The sequence below is a fragment of the Strongylocentrotus purpuratus genome, unplaced genomic scaffold (genome assembly GCF_000002235.5).
Source record: "Strongylocentrotus purpuratus isolate Spur 01 unplaced genomic scaffold, Spur_5.0 spur5_scaffold_2, whole genome shotgun sequence".
NCBI classification, from domain to species: domain Eukaryota; kingdom Metazoa; phylum Echinodermata; class Echinoidea; order Camarodonta; family Strongylocentrotidae; genus Strongylocentrotus; species Strongylocentrotus purpuratus.
In genome coordinates this window covers 30,538,228-30,561,565 of record NW_022145605.1, presented here as the reverse complement: position 1 = coordinate 30,561,565, position 23,338 = coordinate 30,538,228, and the positions used below count along the sequence as shown (strand labels likewise).

Below are 23,338 nucleotides of genomic sequence, written 5' to 3'. Positions count from 1 at the left end.
AAGATGTGGGCACTGTGCCCCCTTACCCCTTCCTAACCCCTCGAGCACCCCCTCTGCATTTAGTAAGCTTTGAATTTTAGTTGCCACAAACAATGGGGGCAGCGCGCCCGTCCGCCCCACCCTGGGTTAACGTGCGTAGATATCGATATCGATATTGGCAGTGTGTTGTGTTAGCTAGCTGTTTTAGCTCATGCAAGGCTACTTCTAATCCAAGTTCGATGTACCAATTTTAGCGTAAAATGGATACGTCCACACGGTCGACGTCGTCTATTATGCTGGCCAAGCAGCTCGCAGGTAAACTCAATTTAGTTTTGTTTTTTGAATTATTTCTCCTTGTAGCGAATTTTGTATTCATGATGTTAGTTGAGTTACGTAGTCGTTGATTCATGTTCATATGTTTCTTTACACAATACCATTGGCAGAGCATGCAATGCATGCAATGAATGAACTGTGCTGTAGATGTACGTACAGTGCATGTCAATGAGTATGCGCACGGTACATGTACATGTATACGACCTGTGTGATGCTGCGTGATCCAGTGTTTTCTTTTGTTCGCTCATAAAGGCATAGTCATAGATCTACTCATATATAACGTCACTCACATAAATTGCCATTTCCTTGATGTTTGAAAACTCATGCATAGATATTGAATTGTCTAAGTTAAAATTCATTATTTTATATTGCAAATTGTCAATCTGACTGGTATTATCGAGTAATGTCCTAACTCCGGGAAGCTCCAACACCGGCGCCGCAGGCATCGGAGCTTTGGGTGGTTTCGTTGGTTTCTCGTGGGGGCTAGTAAAACAGCCGATTGGGTGATATTATCGTTAAATCTGCAAAGGGAGTACTTACAATTTTTACATCATAGGGTGCACGACTCTTCAGGGCTCAACTCCAATCACTGAAATGACTGAATGTATAATTTGAAGAAGTCTTCGATGGGAAAAAAAGGTTAATTCGGGGTACTACACCAACGATTCTTCCATGTCGCAGCGTTGATTAAAAATAGCGATGAGAAGGTATGCATGCGCGGCAGTGACGAAGAAAATATGAATATTCATGCTATCGCGCGCTGATTGCTCGAAATCGCTGAATATGCACGACTCGAACAAACAAAGCCCTTCTCAACCTCGTGCATATTCAGCGATTTCGAGCGATTGGCGCTCGATAACATGAATATTCATATTTTCTTCGCCACTGCCGCGCATGCGTACCTTCTCATCGCTATTTTTAATCAACGCTGCGACATGGAAGAATCGTTGGTGTAGTACCCCGAATTAACCTTTTTTTCCCATCAACAGTAGGGGCGCTGGTCCGAGAATAAGGATCGTCTTCATAAACGAGGATAGTCTTCTTTAACACAGACAGATGCGTCCTCAAAAATAAGGACCGTCTGCATTTTCGCAGACGTTTCATATTTTTGATCGGCGCATTGGCGATGCAAAAAACGGATTCTGCAATGATTTTCTTGATGCATTTTACATTGTCTTTGTACAGAGACCTTCACATTATGAGCAATAAATCCTTGGGAAGACGGCCAACCCATAAAAGTAGACGGTGAACTAGGGTTATTTTCCCCCGGGGAATCCATTTTTGGCATCGCCAGCGGGCCGTTCTGTAACATGAAACCCCCAGAGCGCCGATGAAAAAAACGTCCTCGAAAATGCAGACGACCCTTATTTTTGAGGACGCATTTTGTCCTCGTTTATGAGGATTTCCTTGTTTATGAGGACGATCCGCATTCTCGGACCAGCGCCCCTACTGATCAAAGACTTCTTCAAATTATACATTCAAGTGATTGGAGTTGAGCCCTGAGGAGTCGTGCACCCTATGATGTAAAAATTGTAAGTACTCCCTTTGCAGATTTAACGATAATATCACCCATTCGGCTGTTTTACTTGCCCCCACGAGAAACCAACGAAACCACCCGAAGCTCCGAAGCTCATCCTGCGGCGCCGGTGTTGGAGCTTCCCGGAGTTAGTAATGTCCATGATGCTGTCTGAATAACAAAAATCAAAATATTAATTGTCAGCAGGGGTCAGTGACAGTGATGGTCTGTCACTCTGTGTAAACAAAGTCAAACTCAAAGCAAAGCGTGTAGAACTTTATGCATTGAGCTCTGTACAGTGAGTTTACATGCTCTCATTGGCCGATCCGCTCGAGCGGTTTCAATTTTAAGTGAGAGAGGGCCCACTTGAACGTAATGTATGAATGGGTGACCAAAGTTCGTGGACATTTTAGAACGTATTACAAATGTGATATTCGATCTAGAGTCTATGATTTCTCATGTTCTACACAAATTTATTAATTTCAATTAGGCCTATTACCAAATGGACGGCAAAGTTTTTTACTACTGATTGGTTCAACTAGAAAATATATCGTTGAAGGATTTCGGAGATATCGCGATCTAAAAATTTGGTGTCCGATCGTGCGTGTGCGCTGCATCTAAAAAGTCATAAAAACAACGAGACCTAACTTCACGCACGGGGTTTACAGTTGATTTATCAACAAATGTGATCCATCAAAAATATGGTTATATCAAAATTTGCAAGGCAAGATATCGTACAATCAGTTGGTACCACATTTTACTTACAATTTTGAGAAAATCTGCTCTCAAATTGAAGATTTTCAGACCCTTATCGGTAGGTTGATAATTTTTCGGAAAGGACACAAAAAATTGCAAAATTTGCTGATCTTTTGTCAATATTTTCACAATTTTGTACCCAATTCCAAAGAAAATTTCATCTCTGGGTAATTTTATGTTCCTCTTTCCATTGGTGATATCAGATTTTTGAAATCTTACTGATTTTTGAGATAGCAAACTAAGGTCACGCGCGAAATTTGGTCACACCACCATACATGTAAGTGGAGAGCGCAATGGTCCAGCCAATACAATAGATTCCACAACACACTGTCAAGCTTTATACAGGTGACGCACTTTTGAATTATAACTGATGCACACTTGGCATAAGTACACACATAACATAAATGACAAGACAAGGAGTGATTTCAAGTTGGGTGTTAGTGTTAATGTTAGTGTTAAGAGCAGTTAAGAGCTCTTAAATCGAGCTAAAAATTTGCTGATGAAATTCAGAGCCCGATACCAATATCAACATCGATAGCTTAATACCATGGTGACGTCATTGCGATCGCTACACAGACTTGTTTTCACGACGATGATTTCAAAATAGTACATAAAATCTAAAGATATCATGAAAAGTTACACAGAATAATTTACAATTAGGCCTGAGTCATGTCGGGATTTTCATAAACCGGGTCCCGACGGCCTTGCACCGATCGGGACCCGGTGTCCCGAAATCAGCTCGCGGGATTTGTCACTTGCCTCTATAAAAAGCGCATATCATCAGTATGTCTCTTAAAAGTGACCTTTTTTATCAGTCAAATAAATCAACACATGCATACCTCGGCACAGATCGGTATATTCTTCCATTTGACATTATTTTTATCCATGATTGGCGATGTTTAGTGCCATTATCGTGCCTCTAAAAGTAAAAAAACTGGAGCAAAAATAGAAAGACAACGATCGAGCCGCCATTTTGATTCATGCAGGTTGAATAAATCGGGTCAAAAAACATTAATGTTTGAATAATAAAACGGCTTTCTAAAAAGTACTCCTTTACAACATACCGATCAAATAATTTTTAAAAACAAAATAGATATTTTTTCTTTGATTTTGAACACCGCATGCTTCTTTTAAAAGCTGAAAATTACTTGGTAATCCGACAAGAAGTTTCGATACGGATAGCTGTTGCAAGGCAAGTTCAGACTAGTCTCGGAAAAATGCGCAGTGCTCCTTGTTAGCTGTAATGCGTGCCAGAACGAACCCAAACAAAGACGTGATCGTAACGAGAAAAAATCATTAAAAACTACGAGAGCACAATTGGAAAGACAACTACTGCTCAAAATTACGATAATCAGATAAATAACTTGGACAAAGAATTCAATAATCGCCCAAGAAATGCCAAAGAAATTGTGATAATCGAGGAGTAACTATGGGTACATTAATTTTTATCGCAAGGGGCTTGCTGCAAATACTCGAATCCTTTGTTATACTGCTTTTTACCGTAGAGGGCGTTATTTGGTTTCTAGCCTCGTGTTAGAACACGAGGCTAGAAACCAAATTAACGTGTAATTCGGACATATCAGCAGGCCCATTCCGATAATGATTGTACCTATAGTAACTCCTTAAATATCACTATTTCTGTGGCTTTTCTTGGACAACTATTGTATTATTCCTCCAAGTTATGTATCTGCTTACGATAATTTTGAGTAGTTGTCTTTCCAATTGTGCTCTCGTAGTTTTTAATGATTTTTTCTCGTTACGATCACGTCTTTGTTTGGGTTCGTTCTGGCACGGATTACAGCTAACTACGAGGAGCACTGCGCATTTTTCCGAGACTAGTCTGAACTTGGCTTGCAACAGCTATCCGTATCGAAACTTCTTGTGATTACCAAGTAATTTCCAGCTTTTAAAAGAAGCATGCGGTGTTCAAAATCAAAGAAATAATATCCATTTTGTCTTTTAAAAATTATTTGATCGGCATGTTGTAAAGAAGTACTTTTTAGAAAGCCGTTTTATTATTCAAAAATTAATGTTTCTTTCAACCTGATTTATTAATCCTGCCGAGAGAACCGGCCAGTACTAGCTAGCAGCTGGCAACAACAACCCCATGGGGCGAACTGCTGTGCAACCCATATTTATATCAGCAGTTCGGATTGATTCAGGATGAGCTAGAATATGATTGGTAACAATTAAATACTTAAGTTTCAAGGTGGAATGATTTTAGTGGGGTGCAAAACTGCAATTTCTTACATATTTCATTATTTTTTTCGGAGCGTCGGTTCTCAAAAAACGAAACCGGGACCCGACGGCAACGGTCGGGTCCCGGTGTGATCGACCGTACCGACTCAAGCCTATTTACAATTATTTCTCTGGTCTTATAAAAACAACTCATTTTACACAAAAGAATATATGAATCACATAGTAAAAGACCTGTTTCACATATTTGTATTTGATTGTCAGACAATAAATTAGCATCGTTCGTGCGTTGACTGTTTTGCGGGTATAACACTAATACCGAACTGGAAATGAACATTTGCTTAATCCCTAGGGGCTAGTGTTAGTGAATAGGATAATCGTATGTAAAATATTAGCACCAGCCACACAGGTCGGTTCAGCAGACGACAATTTTGTAAAATCGTTAAGACTAGCTACCGGGAGTTAACGATATTCAGAGGTCAAAGCTTTAACACCAGCTGATTTCCATTTCGGTGTTAGGGCTTGTGTTAGTAAGCAAATAACTACCGTTGGTGAAGGTGATGGGACAAACTATCACTTCCGAGGCGTTCTGGATGTAGCTATCTTTCCGAAGCGAAGCTGAGGAAAGATAGCGTATACATTCTGATCGACGAGGAAGTGATAGTTTGCCATCGCATGAAACCAAAAGGTGATTATTTGCTATATATTCCACATGTAAAACAATTTAACTACAAAAAGGAAAGGACGTGTATGCATCTGCAAATGTACATGAAAGACACCAGGCCCAAATTCACACCAAAAAAGTTAAAAATTTAACCTAACCCCTTGAGGGTACGGTGCGCGCATGTGTTTGCTTTAATTGCGCTCATTGGTAATGCGCGCTTAATTACGCCTGTTTTAGTGCGCTTTTGGATAATCTTCAGTAGAAGTGCGTTGCCCTGTGTAGATAGTACCTCTATTTTCAGTAAAAGTGCGTTGCACTGTGTAGATAGTAGTACTATCTACACAGTGTAACAAACTTTTTGCTTCTCCCATCAATAATGGGCGAACTATCTTTCATCACATGATTTACTTTTGACCAATCGGAGAGCAAGATTCTTAGTATGTGGAATATAATGTTTATTAAACAAACACTAACACCAGCCCTAAACACCCAACTTGAAATCACTCAAGGAGTCAAGGGAGATAACTTAACCCTAATAAGGCCGGGGGGGGGGGGGGCATTATGGCCCCCCCCCTCCACGATTTTCCTGATTGCTCGGGAACGCATATGGATGGCGCCCCGCCGCTCGCTGACTTTTTTCTTTTGAGTCTTGCGCAACTTTTAATAGAATTTTTATGAAAATCAGACCTACGGTTACAAGGTCACGTGACCTTTTGTCTTTGCATGTCAGCCCGAAAAGTCATTTTTCCTAAAAACAGATCAAACATGGGTTATTGGGTCTTGTTTAAAGTTAAGGTGGTTGTTTTGGGAGTCAAAATAGTTGAATTGTTGTAAGAAATGAAATGAAACAACAAAAAACAATAAAATACATAAGTTAAAAAAACAATGAAATACGTAAGAAATAAATTATCAAACCAAGGGATAACATAAGGAATAAGCTGGCTCTTCCAAATTTTTTTTGTTGTATGATTATTCAGAATAGTCTAATGAATATATGTAGTGAAAAAGAATGCTTAAATATAATGAATAATATATGATTTATGGGTAAAAATGTGATTTTTATGACTTTATTTGCATAAATATGCAAATGAGTGAATTTTTCAAAAAATTGAAATTATCATATTATTCTATACACTTCACTTGACAATTTTTCTGGCATCCTTAAAAGTTAAGTTATAAGGCCGGGCTATTTGAGATCTTAAGGGAGGGCCATAATGGCCCCTCCCCCCCCCCCCCCCCCCCCCCCCCCCCCCCCCGGCTGTACTAAGACCTCAAATAGCCCAGCCTCTTAGGGTTAAAATAACTTAACTTTTAAGGATGCCAGAAAAATTGTACAAAATAGAAGATTTGACTGGAATATGATGATTTTGGTATCATATGAAACAGAATATCGCGAGCTTTCTCCTCGCACCAACATTTTATAACATTAGGCGAATGGCAGCCAGCAAAAGCTATTCAGATGGGCCCTTGTAGGCGCCAATTTAGGAAAACGAGGCCGAGGCTGGATTAACAAACCGGGTAATGCGCATGCGCTAGATGTACCGTAAGCTAAAGTTCTGCGGTACATACAAAGCAAGCAAGGCAAAGGCTAGACCGAAAGCTTTAGTCTCTGATATTGATGGTTGTTCCGCTGAGATTACATCTGGCTCCTCTGACCGCCTCTATTAATAATAATAAAGACATTTCTAATGCGCGACATATCCACCCAGAGGGTGCTCAAGGTGATTCTTAGACTTGAGCTGAAGAACGTTGTATGGGGTAGTGCTAATAGTTTGTTTTCACTCTTTACGTCTTGGCTGCAATATTAGTAGGGTGTCTGAACGATTTTTCAATTTTCCCTTTGGGATCAATTTTCACCATTATGGTTGGACAATTAAATAAGACATTTAATCAAATTTCAAGACTCCCCGATGTTTCTATGAAAAGATCCACTATACAGCCCCTCAAAATCTAGGCAATATTCATCCAATTTTTGTCAGAATCAACGAAAAAGACGTACACGCGGAGCTATTCTGTTTTGCTAAATTCAGCAAAACATCTGCATTGCGCAATATGCAAGCGTACGTGTACGCCTGTTGCTTAGCTGCATGTGCTCCTAGAGCGCGATCGCAACCAATACACAAACACGCACATGCTGTCACACGCAGTCTGCATTGCATATGCATGTGCAGATTTTACGCGCCGTTGCCATGGGTTGGGGCTGAGCGGCGCTCACGCCGCCCTACTTAGCTGATCCGAAAAATTGGGGGAACAGTTTTTTCGAACTGTAATAAGTTGTGATCCCTTGGGGCTAGCGAAAAAACAAGCCCATCGGTCGATTTCTACGACTTGGACTACTGTATAAACGATCAGGCCGTCGGTTCTAAAAAGTGTCAAATTTCAGAGCTAGGCTGCAAACAACATTTATAGGCCTATCGCTGTTTTGAGGAAGATATTTTTAGAAATTGGATATAACACCTTTTTGGAAATATGGAGATTAATCTACCCTTTCATATGACCTCATTTATTGATTATCACCTTCAGGATCACAACAAATAAAGGTTTGAATCTCAATTTATTTTTTTTAACGTTGACCAATTTTGCATGGTCACGCAATGCACATAGACTGCAGATGGATGCGTGCAATATGTATGGGAAGGACTTTAGGACACATCGGGTGCGCAATCAGATACCCTAATATTAGTAGAGCTAACCAAGGCAGAAGTCAGAGTGGAATTTCCCTAACTAAAAAGTTGCAATAAAGATCCATAAAAAAATTATTCAAACAAATTATATTATTGTTGTTGTTATAGTTGTTCATTTTCTTATTCCATCAAAAAGAATTCATTCTTGATCTCTCTCTCTTGGTAGATTTAAAAAAGCAACCAATGACTGGATTTTCAGCTGGTCTTATAGATGATGATGATATCTACAAATGGACGGTGATGGTGATTGGACCTCCCGAAACTTTCTAGTAAGTAAATGCAAATTTGCAATAATAGCTTTCAACATGTACATCAATGGTAGATAACAACATTGGGGGGCTGCAAGCTTCGTAAGGAGCAAAACTCCTATCAGCTCAGAATCGTAGAGATGTCATTTCAGCTAAACGTAATAGATAAGAGTAAATAGTAATAACAGAGCTGCCAACCATTCCGTTTTTGCCGGAATTACTCCGTTTTTTCCGTTTTTTTCTTCATAAAATATGTTTTTTAATAATTTTTTAATTTTTTAATTTATTTTTTTTAGTTATTATTATTATTTTTTTTTTACATACCACACGTCAAACAACTGCCCTTAAATGGTGATTTGATCACAAATTCAATAGAAAAGTAATTTTAATTTTTTAAAACATACTTGAAGAGAAAATTTTCTCCAAAAAAATGAAATGCTGATAATACCAAAATAACCACAAAAAAAATTACCTGCTTGTATGGAAAAAACAGCATGATGAATGAACATTTCTGCATTGGAAGTGTGTCGCACGTGGTTGTAAGTTTCGTTTTCATGAATTCCTTTTTTTTGCCATCATGATTCCTTTTTTTTGGTCGCACAAGGTTGGCAGCTACATGTAAGTAATAAGTGAGGGTCATATTTTAATATTATTGAGATGAATATTGCAGCATGTAAAATTTTAGTACCCTAATCAAGGTTTGGAATACTTACTTGTACATGAATGATAAATAAAAATATCAGGGGACCGCAAGCTTCTTGATGAGCAAAACTTACACTATGAACATGACGGACAAAGAAAGAGGACAAAATATACAGTTCCTCATTCTACCCTCAACAATTGCTGTGGTAGACAAAGGAACATCCCTTCACTGCTATCATGTAAAAATGTGTAGAACAGGTGTCACATGCATATTCACCTGTTTTTACGTAATAGCAGTGAAGGGATGTTCCTTTGTCTACCACAGCAATTGTTGGGGGTAGAATGAGGAACTGTATATTTTGTCCTCTTTCTTTGTCCATCATATTCATAGTGTAAGTTGTGCTCAGTAGTCTGAATAGAAGTGATGTCATTTCAGCTAAACGTAATGGATGAAGTGAATAATAATAGTGAGTGAGGATCATATTTTCCATTCCACTTGATTCCACTGGCACGTTAATAACATGATTTGTTAAATTGTTCGAGCAGCAGTTCGCTTGGATGCTGCCTGCCTGACTTCTGAATACTGAAACCAATCGTGTCTATTAAACACAGTGTCAGATTGGGGTCCGCTCGCTATTCATAAGGACCGATATTCATTATTTTAGAAAAGGGTCATTATTCATAAGGGTCCTTATTTATAAGCCCAACTATTCATAATCGAAGAAGAGAAATATTGGATGGGGGACACCCCCACGGCTGTGGCGTAGCTATTATGAATAGCGACCCTCTTCTCGTATTATGAATAGCGACCCTCATCTCACATCATGAATAGCGGTCCTTATGCCTTTTATGAATAGTGACCCCCCTTTCCCTGTTATGAATAGCAGTCCTTATGAGTAATGACCTTCAATGTGAATTATGAATAGCGACCCTCATCTCACATTATGAATAGCGGTCCTTATAAATAGCAGTCCTTGTGACTGGCCAGTTTACCACATCAAGATCACCCCCCCCCCCCATCCGGATCCCCCACAGTTTCATGTAGCATTTTGGCTGCTTTCTAATGTTATAGTACAATATTTTTCGGATGTACAGTAGCCTACAGTATGTAGACTGTTGGTACAGGTACTCGTTTTAGATTTTTAGACATGTATGCCTTTAATAAATTAGGCTTTGGATCTCAATGGACGATGTGATGATAATACCAATAATTCCATCATTTTATTTTCATTGTTCACAGTGAGGGAGGATACTTCAAAGCACATTTAATTTTTCCAAAGGACTACCCAAATAAGCCACCTAAAATGAAGTTTGTCTCCGAGATTTGGCATCCGAACAGTAAGTATCATCAAAGGATTATCTTGTGGGGTGGTATTTCGAAAACGATGTTAGCATGAAAAGTAGGTATAGCTAACATAATTTGTATTCTGAAAACTAACAGAGTTCCGTTTGCGTAAAGATGCAGCGAGCGGGCACGCACAGAACCTTACGTGGACTTTTAACATATTTTGGTATACACGGTATACCGATGGAAATGTGGTAGTTTCGGATCGTGCACATGATGCATACGCAGCTCGCACACATTCACAATACACAGAAACTAGCCCAGCTCCATTGGAGCGCGCTCTCCTAGTATGAAGCAAATAAGTATTTGCGAGTGATGAGTGCTGAACTGCTAGCAACCAAATTGGTACGTAATGTGTTTATTTTGTCTTTTTTCTGACCCGGATTTTTATCATGGACAATACAATCCCATTAAAAAGAATGTTATTCCGTCTAAAATTGTGTTATTTATAACTTAAAACCATTAAATGCAAGTATACTTTTACTGTTGTCCCACATACCGATATATTTGTTATAACGAAACGTGCAAAATCAATGCCGGATTTTGTCCCTGTAAAATCGGTATAAAGCTAGTTTCGTAGACAGAAATTGTATTTAGTTATAAAAAACCTGTAAATAAATATATAAATGATGTCCCTATACCTCAGAATTTTTCTTATAACTGTCTAATTAAATTATATCATTTATATACGATGCCAGGCCTGAGTAATGGCATCAATTTCAGTCTACGAAATGAAACTAGCTTTTGGCTTGGCCTTTAGAATTAGAGTCTATACTTGGAAAAAAATACGGCCACGATTTTGCATGTTTCGTTATAACAAATACATCGGTATGTGGGACAACAGTAAAAATATTCACTCACATTTAATGGTTTTAAGTTATGAATAACACAATTTTGAACGGAGTTACATTTTTTAAAGGTATTACAAAGTTTTGGGAAATTTTGAAAAATGGGTTGATAGTGATTCTTTACAATTTGATATATTTGGATGCCCCTGTGGATGTATTAAAAGCACTAGAAATTTTAGCCCCTAAAACACTTCTGCTTTCGAAAAAAATTGAATATAAAGATATACCGGTGCTCCCGGTAAATTTTGAAAAATTTCAAATAGCTCCTACAGCCGTACAATGGTAGCTGCGACCATGAAAATCTTAGAATATGTAGTTGTGGTATATAATTTCTGAACGATAATAGCTAAACGGTCCATTTTAGTCAAGAAACATTGTTTTACAGCTTGATTATATCTTGACCTTGAGAGGGAGCTATACAACATAAAGTGTTTATTATTTACAATTTCGTAACTTTAGAGTCAATTTCGACCGCGACAACGATCAGAGAATATTGTAGGGTCGCATATGCTTCCAATATGTTCATTTGAACCAAATTCACGACCCCATACCAAAACTTTGTATTACCTTTAAAAATGGGATCGCATTGTCCATGATAACAATTCGGAACAGAAAAAAAAGACTCAATAACATATTACCTACCAATTTGTTTGCTAGTAGTATGATGGTTAAAGAAAAACACTGTTACAGCTTACAATTTGGCTTTAAGAAAGTAGCCCCCTTTTTTCAAAAGTAGCCCCTTGTTTTTTTTTAGGCAATGGGGAAAAGTAGCCCCCATAAAAAAAATTAATTCCTAGCTCGCGTGTCAGTTAAACTGTCAGTGACAATATTTTCTTATGACATGAAAAACGAACAGTTGAACAAAACGGTTGACAGTTTTTTAGTTACATGTATGTAAATCATATAGTAAGCCACACGTTTATCAAAAAGTGAATAAATCATGGGTATCTGAATGTCTGCAATACTCTACATGACATACATGTAGATGTATGTACGTTACATTTGTATGTACAGTATATTTGCCTTTGCTTGGAATTTAAGTAGGTAAAACCGTATTTAAAAAAAATACAACCTTAAAAAACAAAAAGCCCCCCTGAGCTCCGAAATAGCCACCGCAAAATAATTAAGGGGGGCTATTTTTTTAAGGGAAAATCTGAAAAGAGCCCTCGTAAAAAAAAAAAGTAATTTTTTGGTTGACTGAAAACTTTTTGAGCCAAGAGTGACAGAGAAGTGAACATAGAAATATCATTGGTGTAGAGGTCCTTTATTAAGCATTGTACATCGGTCTATTTATGTGTGAAATGCATTACCGGTAGACGTTTTATTTCCTGCACTTTTCCCTATTTGGTTTCTGTGAACACTATTATATGATTCTTGGAATCTACAACTTTTTAATGGTAACACAAACTTAGAAAACAAGGAATGAAGTTGCTTTTTATGTACACCTTTGTATCAAAGGCTTGGACAAAGGTAGTGCATATGAAATGATGATGCTCAATATACACGTAGTCCACATAGCTGTTCACGCAATCAAACGTAAAACGAGATTGGCTGAGAGTATATTATTACGGTGATTCTCATTAGAGAATCGATGAAAAATGGGCGGTGACCTTAAAAAAGTTAACTCACCCTTAACATAGTTTTCAGAATACTGATTTAAAGGTATAATGGGCATTTTAAATTCTGGAACTTGACATAAAAAAAAAAAGTTAACATAATTTTAAGAATACTGGTCCTTGTCTCATGTTTTCATGAATAGATGTAGTATGTACATATATTAGAGATTTGGTTTTTCCTATTTGTTTTCTAACAACTAGCAAGATATGCCATGTGTATTATTTTGCAAATTATTTTCAACAAAAAAAAATTGTTGGTTGAGACTTCAGAATGAGATGGGCCTCGATTTGCCTTTTGGCAATATTGAGTTAAATGCATATCACTACATGTATGTAGGTCTTAGTTTCCTCTGTATTTAATGCCAAAATTTGCAATCAAAAGTTATCTTTACAAGATATTGATTAAAAATGATAGGGCATGAACTGGTTTTGGGCATCTTCGATTAGAGTTAGAAGGGCCTAATTCGCCCGATTCAGGAGAGAAGAACCTATCACAGGAATAGACCAGTTCTGGTGATGCGATTGCATTGTGAAAGAAATGTTGTGCAATAGATCAGAAAAGGTTGATCATCTAGCATATACATGTAAGTATTGGTGTGTACTGCAAGGTTCTGGAATCATCAAAATGATAAGAAATTAGGCCCAGTCTGGGTTAAGTTGCAACCACTGTACACAGAAAGATATATATGGGATCTATCCAGTCTGGATAGGTATAATAATTTACCAAATATATCAATGAGTAGGCAGTTTCCCGGCAAAAGTTGTATCATCACGTATGAGCCAACACATAATCTTTCACATGATTGGTAATAAGAGCTTCCATTTCATTCTTTGAGAGGGGGGCGTTTCCAAAACTGGTCTATACCTTAAGTAATGCATGTGTCTTGTTCACCTTTTTTTCCAGTTGACAAGGAGGGCGATGTATGTATCTCAATACTCCATGAACCAGGCGAAGACAAGTGGGGCTACGAGAGGCCTTCAGAACGCTGGTTACCTATCCACACAGTGGAGACGATACTCATCAGTGTTATTTCAATGTTAGCAGACCCCAACGACGAATCACCCGCAAATGTAGATGCTGCTGTGAGTATTATACCCAAACGTGTAAAAGAGCGATTCCATCCAATGTGTCACACAACGTCATATGTTCTTTTTCCATTTATTTCTTTCAAGAATGATACAAATTCTTGCTTGACCATTTAATAATGTTAATGATCCGGCCAGAAGCAACCATAAGTAAATGGTCATATCAAGAAGATTTTTTAATTTTTCATGAAATTAATGGATAAATGTAATATCATACAGGAAACATTGCATGGAATCCCCATTATTATGCTATGAATTGTGCCATCATTCCATTCCCTATTTTTCTCTTTTACCCTCCTTTAAAGCTCATTTTCCACATATATATATATATATGTATGTATTTTTCTCTCTTTTACATGTATTTCTCTCTTGTACATCTCTCATTTAGTGGTTTTTCTCACAAACTCTTGTTTTCTCCCAAGGAAAGTCATTTGTTGAACTCAAGACAGGGGACCCCAGCTATCCTTAAAATTTAAAAACAGGGAATACAGTTCCCTTTTTTTCAAACCAGGAAAGAGCCCTGATTTAAAAAAAAATCACTCATATCATGGAAAAAGCAGGAAATTTCAGAATGTTGCCAGTCTCCAAGAGTTTCTCTCTTTTCCAAGTGGCGTATCTACTATGATTCGTTAAAGCGACATTTCGCATTGGAGTTAGATCGAAATAATGAACCTGGAATTTGAAACACCTCCAGCGAAATATCAAGGAAAAATAAGGAAACTTGATGTCATTCAATGCTTTGAATCCTGCAAGACAAGTTCCTTTGTTGCCATATTTACAAGTAATAGTTTTGTCTTATCCTTAATTTAATATATTAATTCCAATATGTGTACAACGCAATAGCATTTAATTGCTATGTTTATATCTCAGAATGTTCATCAAAAAATCTATTATAATGGAAATGTGTTAATGATGTTGACAGCTGCCTGATACTATTTCTTTACAAAATGATGTGTGTATTTTACAGAAAGACTGGAGAGAAGATTACCAAGGGGCCTTCAGGAAGAGGGTGAAAAAGTGTGTGAGAAAAAGTCAGGATACGTTGTAAAGCTTCAAAAATCTTTATATTTGTGTTTTTCCCAGCCTGAAGGTGAGAATTAACCCATTTTTAATATTTTTTTCTTCTTCAAATCTATTTTGAAGATGCACTAGCAAACATCGTGAAAAAATGAATCATAAGATGAATTAAAAAAAAAAAAAAAAATAGTTTGCTGACCTTGTTTACTTCAGTGTTTAGTGCATTTTAGATTGTTTGGTCTAGACACACTTTATGTCAAATCTGGTATTTGATGCTTGGTGTTTTCTTGAACGATAAGGATCTATACAGTAAGTCTGCCACATCTTATATCATACATGTAGTTATACACAGTGCTTAAGTGATTAATCAATCATCATACTGCCCAAAGTTACTTTAGAACTCTCCAAAATAGACCATTCCTCTTTGCAACCAGACAAGTAAATCTTTAAAGCAGCCAAGTATTTCCATTTTTATGCCTCCGCCCGCCAAAGGTGGTGCCAGAGGCATTATGTAAATCAGGTTCTCCGTACGTTAGTCCCGCTTTTTTGTCAGTGCGCAATATCTCAAGATCCACTTGAAATATGAACTTCGAACTTGGTGATATTATGTATCACCATAGGGAGACAATCGTGATTAAATTTTGGAGTAAGTAGGTCAAAGGTCATAGAGGTCAAGTTATGAACATTTCAGGTATTCGCCTCGTAATCGCTATATCTCAAGAACCCACAAACCTAGTGATAGTGTGTATCACCCTTGGTAGACAATCTGATTAGATTTCGGTGTGAGTAGGTCAAAGGTCAAAGACCAGAGAGTTCATAAATTTAGCAGGGAGTATGATAGTAAGCTTCTGGTGAAATGTAAGGAAGCGGGAACTGCACAGTCAAATAGCTATTGTTGAGGAACGATTCCTCTTTTTCTGCCTTCAAACTACATGTAGTGTTACAAACCCAATATTCCTCTTGTTTTCTGCAGAAATCTGTTTCAAAGAATTTCAAATTCACCAAATTCCAAAATTCCCATAAATTCTTGAGATCTCGGGGGTGAACGATTTTAGATGAAAACATAATCATTATGTTATAGTGCAGTCAGTTCATAATACATTTTGAATTATATGTCTATTTCTTTTAGATATGTTTTGATTTTGATTTTACCAAAATAATTAAGTCAATACAATTTTTTTCTGTTCTCTCTTTATTATTTTAAGAATGTATCCTCTTCAGTGTATAAAACCGAATAAGAACTTTGATAAATATTCTAGAACCAAAATAGATTTGGAAAGGACAAATTCAGATATGACTGGTACTGACACTGAGCTATGCTGATATTTTTAAATTTATTTGTACTAAAGTAATCAAGTCATTTTTATTTTATTCTGTTTTCTCTCTATCCCCATTTCAGGAATATGTATCTTCAGTGTATACAAAATATAAAGAAATTTGTAAAATACCGTAAATCTCTGTGTATAAGGGGGTGCACCTTATACACAGGATATTTTGACTCCTCAAAATGCTACTTTTTAGTGGTTTTCGATAAGCCTGAGTCATTACGTTTTTTGTGCTAAACGTTTAACCGTTAAATGTATACCGTAAATCTCCGTGTATAAGGCGCACTTTTTTGCCGCCGAAAAAATGTGAAAGTCGGGGGTGCGCCTTATACACAGGTACAGAAAAAAAAAGTTTTTTTTTTTTTTTTTTTTTTTTTTTTAGTTTCGATTTATGGCGCTATGCCTGGCAATGTCACCCAGCTCATTAATCAGTGTGTTGACTCACCACTCGGAAACTACAACAACACTCAAATTTGTCTGTCATCTTGGTTTGAAAGTAATCTTTCTAATAGATCTCAATATGTAGTTTATAATAATAATTCCTCAAATATTTTTTTCTATAACAAATGGTGTACCACAAGGTGCACCACTGGTACCATATGTACTCTTTTGTTTTTAATTTACATTAATGATATTACACATTCTTCTAAAAACGACATTGTTACTATTATTTGTGACAAGTTCACAAGCACAAATCAGCGCCTTCAACTGCACCTCGATGTAAAATGAAGGTCCTTCCCCGCGTGGGTTTTCGGCAACAAAACAACAACAACAACAAAAAACGATTTTTTTTTTTTTTTTTTTTTTTTTTTTTTTTTTTTTTTTTTTTTCCTTCCCCAAAATAGGGGTGCGCCTTATACACAGGTGCGCCTTATACACGGAGATTTACGGTAACCTTATAATTATTGTTTTTAGATCTCCGTAGGGGTAACAAAACCTTGCCGATTATTATTGTTTTAGATCTCCGTAGGGGCAACAAAACCTTGCCGATAATTATTGTTTTTAGGTCTCCGTAGGGGCAACAAAACCTTGCCGATTATTATTGTTTTTAGAGCTCTGTAGGGGCAACAAAACCTTGCCGATAATTATTGTTTTTAGATCTCTGTAGGGGCAACAAAACCTTGCCGATTATTATTGTTTTTAGAGCTCTGTAGGGGCAACAAAACCTTGCCGATAATTATTGTTTTTAGATCTCCGTAGGGGCAACAAAACCTTGCCGATAATTATTGTTTTTAGGTCTCCGTAGGGGCAACAAAACCTTGCCGATAATTATTGTTTTTAGATCTCTGTAGGGGCAACAAAACCTTGCCGATTATTATTGTTTTTAGAGCTCTGTAGGGGCAACAAAACCTTGCCGATTATTATTGTTTTTAGAGCTCTGTAGGGGCAACACAACCTTGCCGATTATTATTGTTTTTAGAGCTCTGTAGGGGCAACAAAACCTTGCCGATAATTATTGTTTTTAGAGCTCTGTAGGGGCAACAAAACCTTGCCGATTATCATTGTTTTTAGAGCTCTGTAGGGGCAACAAAACCTTGCTTGTTTGTTGTTCCAAAGTGATAAACGTCAATTTGATATTCCTGTTCTCTCTCTATTCCCATTTTATTCCCATTTCAGGAATATGTTATCTTCAGTGTATACCAAGGAAAGAGAAACTTTGGAACTACCCTAGAGCCAAATAAGGTTTGGAAAGGACATACTATAGTGATGTGTTTGGGACTGTCATGCTGCTATGAAAGAGATGTTTTACGAAGTAGCGATAGACAGAACATGAATTAGATTTCCCCTCATGGATACAGCACACAGAATATGTAGAAACCTGCTTTCATCAACTTGATCACCGCAAGAGGATACAGAGAGGAATTTCTGCGCGAAAAAAATAAATTTATACCAGTTAATACCAACTAGAGTAGGTATCGAGCCTTACAAGGTATGAAACCAATGAGAGGACAGATCAAAATGAATAGAGGTGTGAATAGTACCAGCTCAGAAATGAGACTTCACAAGGCGGCAGTTTGGCGACTTAGCATATTTTCTTATGTTTTGAATTTCCGGATGTTTTTCTTTTTCATAGAAAGGGAAAGGAAGAGTAACTGAGAGCCCTTTGACTTCTCGGGAGTACATTTTTGTTGTGTCCATCTCCAATTTAGTCCTGTAAATACGATGATGGATGATTTTGAGAAAGAGAAAACGTCTGCCCCCACATCTGCAATATGTTGTCCGAGGCGAATGCCTTGGACTTGTAGTATATATGTATTTGATTCTTGAATACTTCATTGTAAATGAATTGTAGTGAATGTTGTGTATGCTGCAGGCATGCCAGACCTCTGGAAAATGGAATGTTTTTTGGGGGTCTTTGCCAGAACCGTCCATGTAGTTCAAGCCAAGCCAGGGAAATCACAAGGTTAACTACCCCCCCCCCCCCCCCCCTCCCTCTCATGTTTTTTTTTTAAATATCTGTTATTATTGAGAGACATTTTAATGCATACAAAAAGTGCACTCTTTCTATCTCTGACTAACGATTAATCCTAAATAAAGTTTTTCTTGTAGATTCGTTACGGCCATTATAGCTTTATTAGAACCCTGAAAACTCTACTAACAGCTCTTCTGACAGCATGTTGAAGGTACTATTCAATATTTGTTGATTTACTGATTTGTTTGTACATTGATGTAATTTGAAATGCAGAAAATGTTTCAAGTAAAATGGTGGCCAATTAATGCGTTCAGAGAAAAAGAAATTTGTCTTTTTTTTTTTTTTTTTCTGTTTGCCCAAACAGCATAGAAAACAGGGCATGCAGAAAATTTGCCCTTTGAACGAAACAAAAATCTCATTTCTTGTTAAAAGTGATTTTCACTATACTCTTGTGTTGTGTTTAGTTTACAATCCTTCAAACTTTAGGCTTATTTTGTGTCATGATATTTCTTAATATTGAATAATACCTTTAAATATTGCAAGGAAAAGCAAATGTAAGCATTGAATGGTGGAGGTATATTGTTGTGTCATGAATCGTTCAAGGTTTGGCAGTTACTTACTTAAAGTAAGTAGCCATTCCCCCATCCCAATCTCTCACTCTTTAATAGCTCTCAAGTCTCAAGTGATCCTGTAATTGATGTGTATTTAGAATTTGTGTTTCTTTCACGTTCAGAGGTCAGCGGTCATCAGAGACTCGTGTATAATAAGACATACTCAGCCGAATTGTTTCACATGAAATGTAAAGACTTGTACAAAGTAAATCCTTTTCTATCAAACACTTCCATTTGAGGTACATGTGTCTGTATTACACTTTTAAGCTGTAGAGTGGTCCCGTGTATACTGTTTTGGTGATATTTGATCTATAAAGCCTTTATCACAACTTATGATGCTACTCCAACCCATGTTTGGAATAAATAGCATTTAGGGATTTATATGACATTTAAAGATATTTCAATACCTAATTTTCAATTTCTACTTTCTCCAAATTTCATAGTATCGGTAGTCAGATTTGTATCATGTGCTAGGGTTGTAGTGTTGTCGTGTAATTCCTATCGCGTGCATTACATCGTCACAATATGTAGCCTCATTTTCATCTCATTTCTATTAGCGTTGCTGTCTCAGGGACAGAGAAGAAATTGAAAACATTGCACATGCTTTTTACACAGATATCCATGCAGAGTTACTTGGTAATCAAAGTCCAGATAGACGAGTTCATTTCATTTCTTTTTCATCAGGCACTTCTAAACAATATTTAACAAAAGAGGTATTAAAAGTAAAATTAATTTGTGTACACACGTGTAAACATGTGTATTCTTAGGTAGAATCTTGTGTAGCAGGTCGTCCTATTTGCGAGTGCAAATACTGTACAAGTACACTGCATGCTTTTTGAAGCCCATGTACAGTAATGGCAATCTTTAATAACTGGATAATTCTCCAGATTTGTTCCACGTATATTTTTGAATATAGCTAGATAGCAAGTAACCTACCGGTATATTGGTTTCAAAGTAATTTATTTTTATTCTTTTGTTAAATAGAATAAATATCATTGTTGAAAATAATGATTCATGTTAGCCTATAAAACATACTTTTTTCATATAATTCAGTGACTAATGTCAAATCCTTTTAATTGCCAATTTCTTGGAAATCAAGTTTGATGATTGTTTTTTTGAGCCCCCAATCACTCACTCTCGGAATCACTCTATACCCCCCCCCCCCATTGTTCACACGTGCTGTAAATCGCCTCCGAGAAAGAAAAAAACGCTGGGTCAAAAATCAAAACTGGAATTGCATTTGTCTCGTTAAACTTCACATTTCTGTATCGTATTACACAGAGGGAAGTGAGTGCGTGCGACCAGGCCTTCGTTGCTTGCAGCTACCCTTTTCCAACCCCTCTCGCGACTTTATTTTCATGTAAAATGATATCCATTTTCCTTGCCATTGCTGTACATGACCTTTTATTAGGGTTTGCGAAACTCTGCGACTATACTTCTATGTCTTCCACCGACTAGGAATGAATGCAGTCCTCCAACTTCATGACTCGACTTCAGGAAAGCCAACTGTCTCTCCGAACGTACTACCGTAGATAAGATAGTGATTGTTGCGTGTGAATTGGCGGTGTGAACTCTGTCTTTTAAACCCTGATCGATGTCTTGAGGCCGATGTTGAATTGCGTAGCAGTGTCGAAATGGAGCTAAACCAATGCATTAAAGGCCCACTGTACTACTTGTAGCTACGTGCTCCCTCTATATACAATGTAGAAAGCAATGCCTAATCGGTGACCATTGGTCCCCCATGATCCTCTTTTTCTTATGCTAATTGAGAGCTGAGTTGATGAGATAGCCACCTGTCAGTGACCTCCCTTCTAGCCAAACTAGTACAGATGGGCTTTTAAAGCTTGTTTACATGTGCCCCGCTAAGCAGTTCACCGCAGGTTTTTATAAACCTTCTTAAGCTCGTCTCATTTCTGTATCTCTTAACACACAGATAATCCTCACTTGCTATTCATTTAGTACACAAATAAATGTCCCGTGGCATAGGAGGTTTCTTATGCTTGTTTGAGGTATTTCAACATATGTAGCATTTTCCATTTATTTTATAGCATACACGTGCCAAAGATCAAAAGAGGGTGTTGGTACTCTAAACCTGTACACACTGCATTTAAATGATTACATGGAAAGAAATGCTTTTTCTGTTTACATACAGTGAAATGCAGTAGGATTGTTCTTTGTGAAACACGGATTTCTGACAGCCTCAGATTTGTTGTCAGACTTCGTTGTTGAATAATAATCAACTAACAGAAGGGAGAAAAGTAGATACAATGAATCCATAATTTCCAATAATTGAGCACGGTATGTAGCTCTGTTTATATCGTAGATGTGCCAATGTAAGAGAGGTATTATTCTTCTGATCTAGACCCAATTGCTATAAAATGTCCAAACTATTTGCCATTGAGATAATTATTTGTTGTAGATAAGATAATTAGTGGTTAGAGGGTACATGTAGTTGTCAACATTTTTGTATTGTTTCGGCATGAATGCAAATTCACGCCTGCCACGGTTAAGGATAACCACTACATGAAAGATACCCAAAATGTGATCATCTTTGATATTTAGTGCGAAGTTGGTAGCCTACATGCAGTGATCATAAAGAAGTGATTATCACACAAAGAAATTTCAAATAAACAAAGATTCCTCTATATTTATGTAGAAGTAATATAAGAAAGTAATTTATTCCTATTTTTGAAGTATTTATGAGATATTTCAGGTTTATAATGTAGACCTTTTCCATTTGTTATGCATGGTATCAAGATAATTTGGCATTTAATAAGGGTAGGAAGAGGAACTGTGTCCAAGAATTCATCATTTCTATTCTTTACTATATATGCCATTGAATTTTCTCTCATTCTTTATTTTGTTTTGCATAAACTTAGTGTTGAAATGAAAGTTTTGAGACCTTGCACATTTCTTGTTCGTGTAGTGTGATGTTATCTACCAGTAAATGGCAATTTTTGTAATGTAATCAAATTTAATGTATACATCTCTGACGTATCAAGTTTGATTACATTGTGCAAATTTCCTGTTGCCATGCAAGGCCCTTAACTGTTTTAGTAAAAGAAAGATGCTGCTCTTTCAGACCTGTATGAGAAACGCAAGTGTGCATTTAAATACTTTAATTGCTTTTCTCTGTTCTAACGCACAGATCAGCGAACATGCATAGCGGACGTTGTTGTCGGCAGCTATTTTTGTCCACCTGAACAGTTGCCGCTTCTCTAATTTGCGATTGTCATGTCATTGTTTTTTTCCGTGGTGTACTACTTCTTGTCTGAATGGAAATTGAATATCGCGGAGACTATTGATATATCTGAGCAGTTATTAGCTAGTTTACTTGTAGTTTGTTATGAACTGTACGCTCTTTTATTGCACAACTGTTTGGGCTAGTCCAAATTACAAACATGTACCGTACCTACATGCATGTGGTCGTTTGCTGTCCCATATTTAACCAAGAATAATAGAAACTTAACAACTTTGAGTGTCATTTTGCTTTTGAATTTGGTCTGATCCAACCTTTCTTTTGTTCAAAATTCAATGTTTGGGTTTAAAAAACAAAAACATTTGGGGCTACATGTATGAAACGCTTGTGTGTGATACCATTAAGGAGTTTTGTCATGTGCAAGCAAGCAAATGCATTTTCCCAAATTGAACCAATTTTTGTCAACTTTCTTTATTTGTGGGATGACCAGAAAAGTGAATAAGCTTTCTGTTTTTTCTTTTAAAAAGCTTTCACAAAAAATGAAAGGAAAAATCATTCATTTGACAGTTGAAGAATTTTGCTTATGAATATGTGTGAATTGTTCTTTTCCGATTTATGTCGCTTATCAATGTTCATGTTAATGGTCCTCATTTCAGTGTAGCAATTTTTGAAGTGTTTTTCCTGATTTTCATAGATATTCTTGATATTATTCTTTTCTTCGCGTACAGTTTGATCGACTTGCTTCTGTTTTATTAGCATTAAGTTGAATCTAACTCTCAGATTGCCTGCAAAATATCCTGTGTCTGCATTTGATGCTTTTTTTTTTCATTTTCATTTTTTTGGTCTCTTTGTTACCCAAA

General features: G+C 37.0%; 1 protein-coding gene across 2 annotated transcripts; it reads left to right on the top strand.

Annotated features, from left to right (window-relative positions):
* Nucleotides 1–161: 161 nt before the first annotated feature.
* On the top strand, nt 162–19,506 carry LOC576843 (ubiquitin-conjugating enzyme E2 G1). Of its 2 annotated transcripts, XM_030992192.1 has the most exons (6): nt 164–294; nt 8,295–8,397; nt 10,259–10,356; nt 13,732–13,910; nt 14,881–15,003; nt 17,873–19,506. In XM_030992192.1, the coding sequence occupies exons 1-5, from the start codon at nt 240–242 to the stop codon at nt 14,959–14,961; spliced, it is 516 nt and encodes a 171-aa protein (XP_030848052.1). In that variant the 5' UTR covers nt 164–239; the 3' UTR covers nt 14,962–15,003; nt 17,873–19,506. The 2 variants fall into 2 exon arrangements, with proteins under 2 accessions (XP_030848051.1, XP_030848052.1); XM_030992191.1 differs by lacking the exons at nt 14,881–15,003; nt 17,873–19,506 and having other exon boundaries at nt 162–294; nt 13,732–14,145.
* The last annotated feature ends 3,832 nt before the right edge of the window (nt 19,507–23,338 follow it).